The 11,206-nt window shown below is 56.4% G+C and overlaps 1 protein-coding gene across 2 annotated transcripts in view; it reads left to right on the top strand.

Moving 5' to 3' along the window:
* The first annotated feature begins 1,146 nt into the window (after positions 1-1,146).
* LOC122560619 (mitochondrial Rho GTPase 2) overlaps positions 1,147-11,206 on the top strand; it is a 55,596-nt gene continuing 45,536 nt past the window's right edge. Inside the window, exons 1-2 of one of the 2 annotated variants that reach the window (XM_043711436.2) lie at positions 1,147-1,300; positions 9,579-9,637. In XM_043711436.2, coding sequence (XP_043567371.2) covers positions 1,264-1,300; positions 9,579-9,637 — 96 coding nt within the window. In that variant the 5' untranslated portion in view covers positions 1,147-1,263. Of the gene's footprint in view, positions 1,301-8,171; positions 8,314-9,578; positions 9,638-11,206 lie in introns of those variants that run through there. The other variant, XM_043711435.2, reaches the window with a different exon arrangement.

The following is an 11,206-nucleotide window of genomic DNA, read 5'->3' as shown; positions in this document are numbered from 1 at the left end:
TGTTGCTGTAAAGAGTACTATTTTACTGTATAATACATCTAACCAACAAATAATCAGTAATTCTACTTTAATTGGCCTATTTTTAATGTGAAATGTGTTTTAGATTTTTTTCTCAAGTAGATAAATAAGTCAGAAGATGTTGGGATACTAGAGAATTTGGGGGACGATATTTTCAACCAGAGAGTGGTAATGTGAAACTTGGTACCGTGTGGCATTGTTGACTGAATTCATGAACACAATTAAGAAGCAAGCTATGTAATCACATGAGTACGAAAAAATATTAAAGGGTGAAAGGGACCTGATTTAGAGGGTAAACACTGGCCTGACCAGTTGAGCTGATACAAAAACAGAAATTGCTGGAGAAACTCTGGTCTGATAGCATATGTGGAGACAAATCATACTTAACATTGAGCCCAGTGATCCTCCAGGATTGATTATAGCTAGGATATTATATATACTTAAGACAGGGGTTTTGGGAGTAGGGAAGAGTGAGTAGATAGGTGGAGATGGTGTGCAGAGATAGAAAATGACAGGTAGGCAGACAAAGTAATGGATGATAGTCTGCCAGGAAGAAAGCTGATAATATGGACTATAAGTGAAAATGAGTTGGATGTGCTGAAAGCAGCCCATGTCATGACAGCGCCTGTTTTGGAGATGTGGATGAAGGACATGGAAGAAGGTGTTCAGGTTCTCAGATTATTGAACTCCATATGAAGTGCTTTTCCAGCACCACTCTAATCCAGACATGTGACGAGATTACAACTATAGGAGAGAGAAGACTGGAAGAACTTAAAAATATGAGAGAACTGTAAAAGTAAGGACTCAATGGAAGTCACCTATACAAGTGATGGATGAGCTGGATGTGACATGAATTAGGACTTGAGCAGCAGAGTTTTTGGTAACCTCAAATTTGTAGAGTGCAGACTGCGAGACTGGAGTGTGGGATCAGATGGAATCTAATGATCGTTTCAGGAGCAGTTAAACTGAGTTAGCGACGGAGTTGGATGGGGCACCCCATTTCCCAATATTACAATGCATGAGGTGTATCAGCCACAGACCTCACTTACTCTCCGGAGATTCCCGAGTCTTTCCGGAGGTTACCGAGCTGACAGCGGCGGTTCTCCGAACTTTGCCGAAGTCGGCCGGTCAGACCGCGCCGGGGCAACGGCAGCTGGAATCGTTCCTAATCGATCATTCTCCGGTTACACCGACTAACCGACGGTAAACTGAAAGAGTTATTGGTCAGCGTCAGAAACTGCCAACATGAGGGAAGATGTGAGGATTCTGCTGGTGGGAGAACGTGAGTAAACTACGTTTATGCCGAATAATTGAAAGTACTCATGGGGCGGGAGGGGAAGAGTTAGGAGAGGGACAAGGGTTGGGACAGACAGAGAGGGAGAGGATGGACTTGGGGGGGCGGAAACTGGGATAGGGAGCGGGGGAGAGAGGGTGTGGGCTGGGGGGAATTGGGATATGGAGAGGGTGGGCTGGGAGCAACTGCGATAGGGAGAAAGAGAGGGTGGGCTGGGGGGAAACGGGGAGAGAGAGAAAGGGTGAACGGGGGGGGGGGGGGGATAGGGAGCAGGGGAGAGAGAGGGTGGACTTGGGGGGAGAGCTGGGATAGGGAGCGGGGGAGAGAGAGGGTGGACTTGGGGGGAGAGCTGGGATAGGGAGCGGGGGAGAGAGAGGGTGGACTTGGGGGGAGAGCTGGGATAGGGAGCGGGGGAGAGAGAGGGTGGACTTGGGGGGAGAGCTGGGATAGGGAGCGGGGGAGAGAGAGGGTGGACTTGGGGGGAGAGCTGGGATAGGGAGCGGGGGAGAGAGAGGGTGGACTTGGGGGGAGAGCTGGGATAGGGAGCGGGGGAGAGAGAGGGTGGGCTGGGGTGGAACTGGGATAGGGAGCGGGGAGAGAGGGTGTGCTGGGGGGACTGGGGGGGAGAGAGAGAGAGAGGGTGTGCTGGGGGGACTGGGGGAGAGAGAGAGAGAGAGGGTGTGCTGGGGGGACTGGGGGAGAGAGAGAGAGGGTGTGCTGGGGGGACTGGGGGAGAGAGAGAGAGAGAGGGTGTGCTGGGGGGACTGGGGGAGAGAGAGAGAGAGAGGGTGTGCTGGGGGGACTGGGGGAGAGAGAGAGAGAGAGGGTGTGCTGGGGGGACTGGGGGAGAGAGAGAGAGGGTGTGCTGGGGGGACTGGGGGAGAGAGAGAGAGGGTGTGCTGGGGGGACTGGGGGAGAGAGAGAGAGGGTGTGCTGGGGGGACTGGGGGAGAGAGAGAGAGAGGGTGTGCTGGGGGGACTGGGGGAGAGAGAGAGAGAGGGTGTGCTGGGGGGACTGGGGGAGAGAGAGAGAGAGGGTGTGCTGGGGGGACTGGGGGAGAGAGAGAGAGGGTGTGCTGGGGGGACTGGGGGAGAGAGAGAGAGGGTGTGCTGGGGGGACTGGGGGAGAGAGAGAGAGGGTGTGCTGGGGGGACTGGGGGAGAGAGAGAGAGGGTGTGCTGGGGGGACTGGGGGAGAGAGAGAGAGGGTGTGCTGGGGGGACTGGGGGGGAGAGAGAGAGAGGGTGTGCTGGGGGAGAGAGAGAGAGGGTGTGCTGGGGGAGAGAGAGAGAGGGTGTGCTGGGGGAGAGAGAGAGAGGGTGTGCTGGGGGAGAGAGAGAGAGGGTGTGCTGGGGGAGAGAGAGAGAGGGTGTGCTGGGGGAGAGAGAGAGAGGGTGTGCTGGAGGAGAGAGAGAGGGTGTGCTGGGGGGACTGGGGGAGAGAGAGAGAGGGTGTGCTGGGGGAACTGGGGGAGAGAGAGGGTGTGCTGGGGGGACTGGGGGAGAGAGAGAGAGGGTGTGCTGGGGGAGAGAGAGGGTGTGCTGGGGGAGAGAGAGAGAGAGAGGGTGTGCTGGGGGAGAGAGAGAGAGAGAGAGAGGGTGTGCTGGGGGAGAGAGAGAGAGAGGGTGTGCTGGGGGAGAGAGAGAGAGAGGGTGTGCTGGGGGAGAGAGAGAGGGTGTGCTGGGGGAGAGAGAGAGGGTGTGCTGGGGGAGAGAGAGAGGGTGTGCTGGGGGAGAGAGAGAGGGTGTGCTGGGGGGACTGGGGGAGAGAGAGAGAGGGTGTGCTGGGGGGACTGGGGGAGAGAGAGAGAGGGTGTGCTGGGGGAGAGAGAGAGAGGGTGTGCTGGGGGAGAGAGAGAGGGTGTGCTGGGGGGACTGGGGGAGAGAGAGAGAGGGTGTGCTGGGGGGACTGGGGGAGAGAGAGAGAGGGTGTGCTGGGGGAACTGGGGGAGAGAGAGAGGGTGTGCTGGGGGGACTGGGGGAGAGAGAGAGAGGGTGTGCTGGGGGAGAGAGAGGGTGTGCTGGGGGAGAGAGAGGGTGTGCTGGGGGAGAGAGAGGGTGTGCTGGGGGAGAGAGAGAGGGTGTGCTGGGGGGACTGGGGGAGAGAGAGAGAGGGTGTGCTGGGGGGACTGGGGGAGAGAGAGAGAGGGTGTGCTGGGGGGACTGGGGGAGAGAGAGAGAGGGTGTGCTGGGGGGACTGGGGGGGAGAGAGAGAGAGGGTGTGCTGGGGGGACTGGGGGGGAGAGAGAGAGGGTGTGCTGGGGGGACTGGGGGGGAGAGAGAGAGAGGGTGTGCTGGGGGGACTGGGGGGGAGAGAGAGAGAGGGTGTGCTGGGGGGACTGGGGGGGAGAGAGAGAGAGGGTGTGCTGGGGGGACTGGGGGGGAGAGAGAGAGAGAGGGTGTGCTGGGGGGACTGGGGGGGAGAGAGAGAGAGGGTGTGCTGGGGGGACTGGGGGAGAGAGAGAGAGAGAGGGTGTGCTGGGGGGACTGGGGGAGAGAGAGAGAGGGTGTGCTGGGGGAGAGAGAGAGGGTGTGCTGGGGGAGAGAGAGAGGGTGTGCTGGGGGAGAGAGAGAGGGTGTGCTGGGGGGACTGGGGGAGAGAGAGAGAGGGTGTGCTGGGGGAACTGGGGGAGAGAGAGAGAGAGGGTGTGCTGGGGGAGAGAGAGAGAGAGGGTGTGCTGGGGGAGAGAGAGAGAGAGGGTGTGCTGGGGGAGAGAGAGAGAGAGGGTGTGCTGGGGGAGAGAGAGAGGGTGTGCTGGGGGAGAGAGAGAGGGTGTGCTGGGGGGACTGGGGGAGAGAGAGAGAGAGAGGGTGTGCTGGGGGGACTGGGGGAGAGAGAGGGTGTGCTGGGGGAGAGAGAGAGGGTGTGCTGGGGGAGAGAGAGAGGGTGTGCTGGGGGAGAGAGAGAGAGGGTGTGCTGGGGGAGAGAGAGAGAGGGTGTGCTGGGGGAGAGAGAGAGAGGGTGTGCTGGGGGAGAGAGAGAGAGGGTGTGCTGGGGGAGAGAGAGAGAGGGTGTGCTGGGGGAGAGAGAGAGAGGGTGTGCTGGGGGAGAGAGAGAGAGGGTGTGCTGGGGGAGAGAGAGAGAGGGTGTGCTGGGGGAGAGAGAGAGGGTGTGCTGGGGGAGAGAGAGAGGGTGTGCTGGGGGGACTGGGGGAGAGAGAGAGAGGGTGTGCTGGGGGGACTGGGGGAGAGAGAGAGAGGGTGTGCTGGGGGGACTGGGGGAGAGAGAGAGAGGGTGTGCTGGGGGGACTGGGGGGGAGAGAGAGAGAGGGTGTGCTGGGGGACTGGGGAGGAGAGAGAGGGTGTGCTGGGGGAGAGAGAGAGAGGGTGTGCTGGGGGAGAGAGAGAGGGTGTGCTGGGGGGACTGGGGGAGAGAGAGAGAGGGTGTGCTGGGGGAGAGAGAGAGAGGGTGTGCTGGGGGAGAGAGAGAGGGTGTGCTGGGGGAGAGAGAGAGGGTGTGCTGGGGGAGAGAGAGAGGGTGTGCTGGGGGGACTGGGGGAGAGAGAGAGAGGGTGTGCTGGGGGGACTGGGGGAGAGAGAGAGAGGGTGTGCTGGGGGGACTGGGGGAGAGAGAGAGAGGGTGTGCTGGGGGGACTGGGGGGGAGAGAGAGAGGGTGTGCTGGGGGACTGGGGGGGAGAGAGAGAGAGGGTGTGCTGGGGGAGAGAGAGAGAGGGTGTGCTGGGGGAGAGAGAGAGGGTGTGCTGGGGGGACTGGGGGAGAGAGAGAGAGGGTGTGCTGGGGGAACGGGGAGAGAGAGAGGGTGTGCTGGGGGGACTGGGGGAGAGAGAGAGAGGGTGTGCTGGGGGAGAGAGAGAGAGGGTGTGCTGGGGGAGAGAGAGAGAGGGTGTGCTGGGGGAGAGAGAGAGGGTGTGCTGGGGGAGAGAGAGAGAGGGTGTGCTGGGGGAGAGAGAGAGAGGGTGTGCTGGGGGAGAGAGAGAGGGTGTGCTGGGGGAGAGAGAGAGGGTGTGCTGGGGGGACTGGGGGAGAGAGAGAGAGGGTGTGCTGGGGGGACTGGGGGAGAGAGAGAGAGGGTGTGCTGGGGGGACTGGGGGAGAGAGAGAGAGGGTGTGCTGGGGGGACTGGGGGAGAGAGAGGGTGTGCTGGGGGGACTGGGGGAGAGAGAGAGGGTGTGCTGGGGGAGAGAGAGAGGGTGTGCTGGGGGGACTGGGGGAGAGAGAGAGGGTGTGCTGGGGGGACTGGGGGAGAGAGAGAGGGTGTGCTGGGGGAGAGAGAGAGGGTGTGCTGGGGGAGAGAGAGAGGGTGTGCTGGGGGAGAGAGAGAGGGTGTGCTGGGGGAGAGAGAGAGGGTGTGCTGGGGGGACTGGGGGAGAGAGAGAGGGTGTGCTGGGGGGACTGGGGGAGAGAGAGAGGGTGTGCTGGGGGGACTGGGGGAGAGAGAGAGGGTGTGCTGGGGGGACTGGGGGAGAGAGAGAGGGTGTGCTGGGGGGACTGGGGGAGAGAGAGAGGGTGTGCTGGGGGGACTGGGGGAGAGAGAGAGAGGGTGTGCTGGGGGGACTGGGGGAGAGAGAGAGGGTGTGCTGGGGGAGAGGGAGAGGGTGTGCTGGGGGGACTGGGGGAGAGGGAGAGGGTGTGCTGGGGGACTGGGGGAGAGGGAGAGGGTGTGCTGGGGGGACTGGGGGAGAGAGAGGGTGTGCTGGGGGGACTGGGGGAGAGAGAGAGGGTGTGCTGGGGGGACTGGGGGAGAGAGAGAGAGAGAGAGGGTGTGCTGGGGGAGAGAGAGAGAGGGTGTGCTGGGGGAGAGAGAGAGAGGGTGTGCTGGGGGAGAGAGAGAGGGTGTGCTGGGGGGACTGGGGGAGAGAGAGAGAGAGAGGGTGTGCTGGGGGGACTGGGGGAGAGAGAGAGAGGGTGTGCTGGGGGAGAGAGAGAGGGTGTGCTGGGGGAGAGAGAGAGGGTGTGCTGGGGGAGAGAGAGAGGGTGTGCTGGGGGAGAGAGAGAGAGGGTGTGCTGGGGGAGAGAGAGAGGGTGTGCTGGGGGAGAGAGAGAGGGTGTGCTGGGGGAGAGAGAGAGGGTGTGCTGGGGGGACTGGGGGAGAGAGAGAGAGGGTGTGCTGGGGGGACTGGGGGAGAGAGAGAGAGGGTGTGCTGGGGGGACTGGGGGAGAGAGAGAGAGGGTGTGCTGGGGGGACTGGGGGAGAGAGAGAGAGGGTGTGCTGGGGGGACTGGGGGAGAGAGAGAGAGGGTGTGCTGGGGGAGAGAGAGAGGGTGTGCTGGGGGAGAGAGAGAGAGGGTGTGCTGGGGGAGAGAGAGAGGGTGTGCTGGGGGGACTGGGGGAGAGAGAGAGAGGGTGTGCTGGGGGGACTGGGGGAGAGAGAGAGAGGGTGTGCTGGGGGAACTGGGGGAGAGAGAGAGAGGGTGTGCTGGGGGGACTGGGGGAGAGAGAGAGAGGGTGTGCTGGGGGGACTGGGGGAGAGAGAGAGAGGGTGTGCTGGGGGGACTGGGGGAGAGAGAGGGTGTGCTGGGGGGACTGGGGGAGAGAGAGAGGGTGTGCTGGGGGAGAGAGAGAGGGTGTGCTGGGGGGACTGGGGGAGAGAGAGAGGGTGTGCTGGGGGAGAGAGAGAGGGTGTGCTGGGGGAGAGAGAGAGGGTGTGCTGGGGGAGAGAGAGAGGGTGTGCTGGGGGGACTGGGGGAGAGAGAGAGGGTGTGCTGGGGGGACTGGGGGAGAGAGAGAGGGTGTGCTGGGGGGACTGGGGGAGAGAGAGAGGGTGTGCTGGGGGGACTGGGGGAGAGAGAGAGGGTGTGCTGGGGGGACTGGGGGAGAGAGAGAGAGGGTGTGCTGGGGGGACTGGGGGAGAGAGAGAGGGTGTGCTGGGGGAGAGGGAGAGGGTGTGCTGGGGGGACTGGGGGAGAGGGAGAGGGTGTGCTGGGGGACTGGGGGAGAGGGAGAGGGTGTGCTGGGGGGACTGGGGGAGAGAGAGAGGGTGTGCTGGGGGGACTGGGGGAGAGAGAGAGGGTGTGCTGGGGGGACTGGGGGGGAGAGAGAGGGTGTGCTGGGGGGACGGGGGGAGAGAGAGGGTGTGCTGGGGGGACTGGGTGAGAGAGAGAGGGTGGGCTGGGGGGGAACTGGGGAGAGAGAGAGAGGGTGGGCTGGGGGGAACTGGGGAGAGAGAGAGAGGGTGGGCTGGGGGGGAACTGGGGAGAGAGAGGGTGGACTGGGGGGGCAATTGGGATAGGGAGAGAGAGGTTGGGCTGGGGGGAACTGGGATAGGAGGAGAGAGAGAGAAGGTGGACTGGGGGGAAACTGGGATTGGGAGAGAAAGGGTGGACTGGGGGGAGGATTGGGAGAGAAAGGGTGGACTGGGGGGAAACTGGGATTGGGAGAGAGAGGGTGGACTGGGGGGAGGATTGGGAGAGAGAGGGTGGACTGGGGGAGGATTGGGAGAGAGAGGGTGGACTGGGGGAGGATTGGGAGAGAGAGGGTGGACCGGGGGGGTAACTGGGATTGGGAGAGAGAGGGTGGACCGGGGGGGTAACTGGGATTGGGAGAGAGAGGGTGGACGGGGGGGTAACTGGGATTGGGAGAGAGAGGGTGGACGGGGGGGTAACTGGGATTGGGAGAGAGAGGGTGGACTGGGGGGAAACTGGGATTGGGAGAGAGAGGGTGGACTGGGGGGAAACTGGGATTGGGAGAGAAAGGGTGGACTGGGGGGCAACTGGGATTGGGAGAGAGAGGGTGGACTGGGGGATCTGGGATACAGGCAAAGTTGAGGGGCTCGGCTGGGGGGAATTGGGATACGGGCCGAGTGTGAGGGGGTGAACTGAGGGAGGAATGGAGAGTGAGGAGGCACTGGAGGGGACTGGGAGAGAGGGGCAAAGGATTCAGTGGAGTAGAGGAAATTGGAGGTTCGGGTTGTGGTGGTAAAATGTCACCTCATTGCTAATGTTAAATTTTTTGGATGATCACAACACGTTAATTAGAATATCCCATGCTCTTATCCTTCCTTTTCTATTTTGATGAAATTTCATCTCTGAATGGAGTCATTACGTGTAAGTCACCAAGATTGGTACCCAAGTTGCTCTCTGTAATTGGGAGAAACGTAATGTTCAGAAGTCCAAAGGACCGAATGGCCTGTGTCTATTTACTGTGTTAGTGAATAGCTATTGTCCATCAGCAATAGATTTAGATTCTTTTACAAATGAGGCATGATAAATTTGGGAAACTGCACCTTGCATCCACTGAGTGACTACAGCCTGTTATAGTTGATATCTAATTAGGAATAAAAATACTGCAGCCGCTGGAAATTGAAATAAAAACGAAAATGCTAGAGGAACACAGCATATCTAGCATCTGTGGAGAGAAAACAAAGTGAACGGTTCGAGTTTGACATGACTCTTCAGAATGGATTCTGAAATTGCCTGTCTCCTTTCAGTCTGTTTCAGTTGTTTGAGCCTGATTTGTCATTTGATAAGATCAGGCTGATCTGGTTGTGGTCTTAACTCCACTTTTTTGTCTGCTTCCCCATAATTTGTGACTCCCTTCTCGATCAGAAGTCCATATAACTCAGCATTAAGTAACTTAAGTTACCCAGTCTTCTCTGCTTTCTGGGTAAGTGAATTCCACTGAATAATGATCGTCTGGGAGATAGAAAAATTTAATATGTGTCTCAAAATGAGGACTTTTTACTCAAACTGTTTCCCAAGTTCAGGTCACTGCCACATTCTCTGATGCCCAGTCCCTTCAGGATTTTGTATTTCAATAAGATCATAACGTTTCATTCTTTTAAATGTCAGTGTGAACAGGCCAAATCTGTTCAATCTTCGAATAAGAAATATTGACATGCACCCGCCAGATTCCTGATTCCCTTCCTAGGCAAAGTTCCCACCCCTCAATTTCCATCACTGATCAATGACTTGTAATCAGAGTGAAGTCCCTTTGTCTTTATTAATGTATCAAGGATGACATTGAAACGATTGCACTGCAATACCATAATGGAAGTGGGATCAAACTTGGCCTTTTCGTGGCTTTGTTCATCCGTGATTCCCCTACAAACAAATTTCTCTTTGGTTGTCAGTTGATATAAAAGAAAAATGCATGTCTCTCTATCCCGATTTAGTAGTTACTCTGAAATTTCCCTTTCAACCCTTTTTTTTGTTTTTGTTTCAACTTGAAGAAAACTAAAATAATGTTAGTTTTGACCAAAACGTAAAAGTGAAAGTTTAAAATTTTTTGAGTGAAAACATCAACTGCATTTGGTGTAATGCACCTTTGTTGGATTCTGCAATTGATGCCTCTCTTCCCTTTGTATGTGTAGCTAAAGTTGGCAAGACGTCGTTGATCATGTCCCTGGTAAGCGAGGAGTTTCCAGAGGAGGTGAGTCAGAATTCTAATGTGCTGCCACATCCCTTGCCCTGCCACCACCGAATGTGGTCTTAGTTGTTGCTGAATTATGTGTTCCACTATTTTCTGGTACCTTGCAACCTCTTGGTAGAGCGGCTACCACTGTGCTGATGGTGGGCAATGTGATGTTTAAGGTGATGAGAGGCCTGCCAGTAAAGCATATTGAGCCTCTTGAATGTTCTCCAAGCTGTACTCATCTCTTTTCACTGAACACAGTCATCAGCAAACACTCTGCATTGTAAAGTGGTCACCAACATAAGGCATTGGGAGTGGTCAGCAACCCAGGATTTCAGCTGAGTACCTCAGTAAGGGTCACCGTCTTTGGGCAAAGATTTGGATTGGGACCTTCCTTATTTTGTAAGGGACCCTTGCTGTATTTTCTTTCCTATAGTGAAAGGAACTTGGAGCTCTGAAAATACTAGACTTACAAAAATGATTGTTGATAAAGACTGCAGTTTTGTCCCTAGAGGAATTTGGTTAGCATTCCAATAGAAGCTAAAGTACATGTGCTTTACGTTTACTCACCATGATGACGCAGTCCTATGAATTGTGTGATACATAGCATTTTACTTATTTTGGATTATTGAAATAGTATTCAGGAATATTTCTACTTGGCTGCTTCCCCTCAGCATGTCTCATGGCTTCCTCTTAGATTCTCATTCAGCTTTTGATAGGCTTGGTCCTGAACAGAAATTGATGGTTACAATTTTAAAGGGAAAAAAATGTTGGCACTCTTTAACATAGACTTGCTGTTTCTCAACCAGATCAGACTTAGTAATTATTGAGATGCAAGAATGAAAATGGGCACTGAGTAAGGTGCCTTTATTTGAAAAGGCAGAGATTGTTGTCATTTCTGAACTAAGCACTTGCCACAACATAAGGTTTATCATTGTAACCGTTTCTTTAAATAAAGATCATGACCACCCTCAATGGGATGTTGGACACAGAGTTTGTTGACCCTCTCACATACGAACATTCAAATCATTCCTTGTTCTGTATTTATATAAACTTCTAAGTTAGTATCAGAAGTGGTCCACTTTGTCCCTTAAGCTAGTTCTGCTGTTTAAAAGATCATGACTGATTTGTTTGTAGCCTGAGACCTTTATTCTCAAAGTAATCTTTGTCTGCCTCTTTTAAAAGTATTTATTTGACCCCACTTCCACAGTTATAGAGTCATAGCGATTCGAAGTTTGGGAGAAGATTTATAGCTCGGGTGCCCGTTGTTGTGGTTCTGTTCGCCGAGCTGGGAATTTCTGTTGTAGACGTTTCATCCCCTGTCTAGGTGACATCCTCAGTGCTTGGGAGCCTCCTGTGAAGTGCTTCTGTGATGTTTCCTCTGGCATTTATAGCGATTTGTATCTGCCGCTTCCGGTCGTCACGGTGGCACAGTGGTTAGCACTGCTGCCTCACAGCGTCAGAGACCCGGGTTCAATTCCCGCCTCAGGCGTTCTCCCCGTGTCTGCGTGGGTTTCCTCTGGGTGCTCCGGTTTCCTCCCACCATCCAAAGATGTGCAGGGTCAGGTGAATTGGCCATGCTAAATT

The sequence above is a fragment of the Chiloscyllium plagiosum genome, unplaced genomic scaffold (genome assembly GCF_037043375.1).
Source record: "Chiloscyllium plagiosum isolate Xiang-an unplaced genomic scaffold, Cpla_swu_hap1 HiC_scaffold_20, whole genome shotgun sequence".
Lineage (NCBI taxonomy): Eukaryota > Metazoa > Chordata > Chondrichthyes > Orectolobiformes > Hemiscylliidae > Chiloscyllium > Chiloscyllium plagiosum.
Note: the sequence above shows the minus strand (reverse complement) of the source record. Positions and strands in the feature narration are given on the sequence as shown.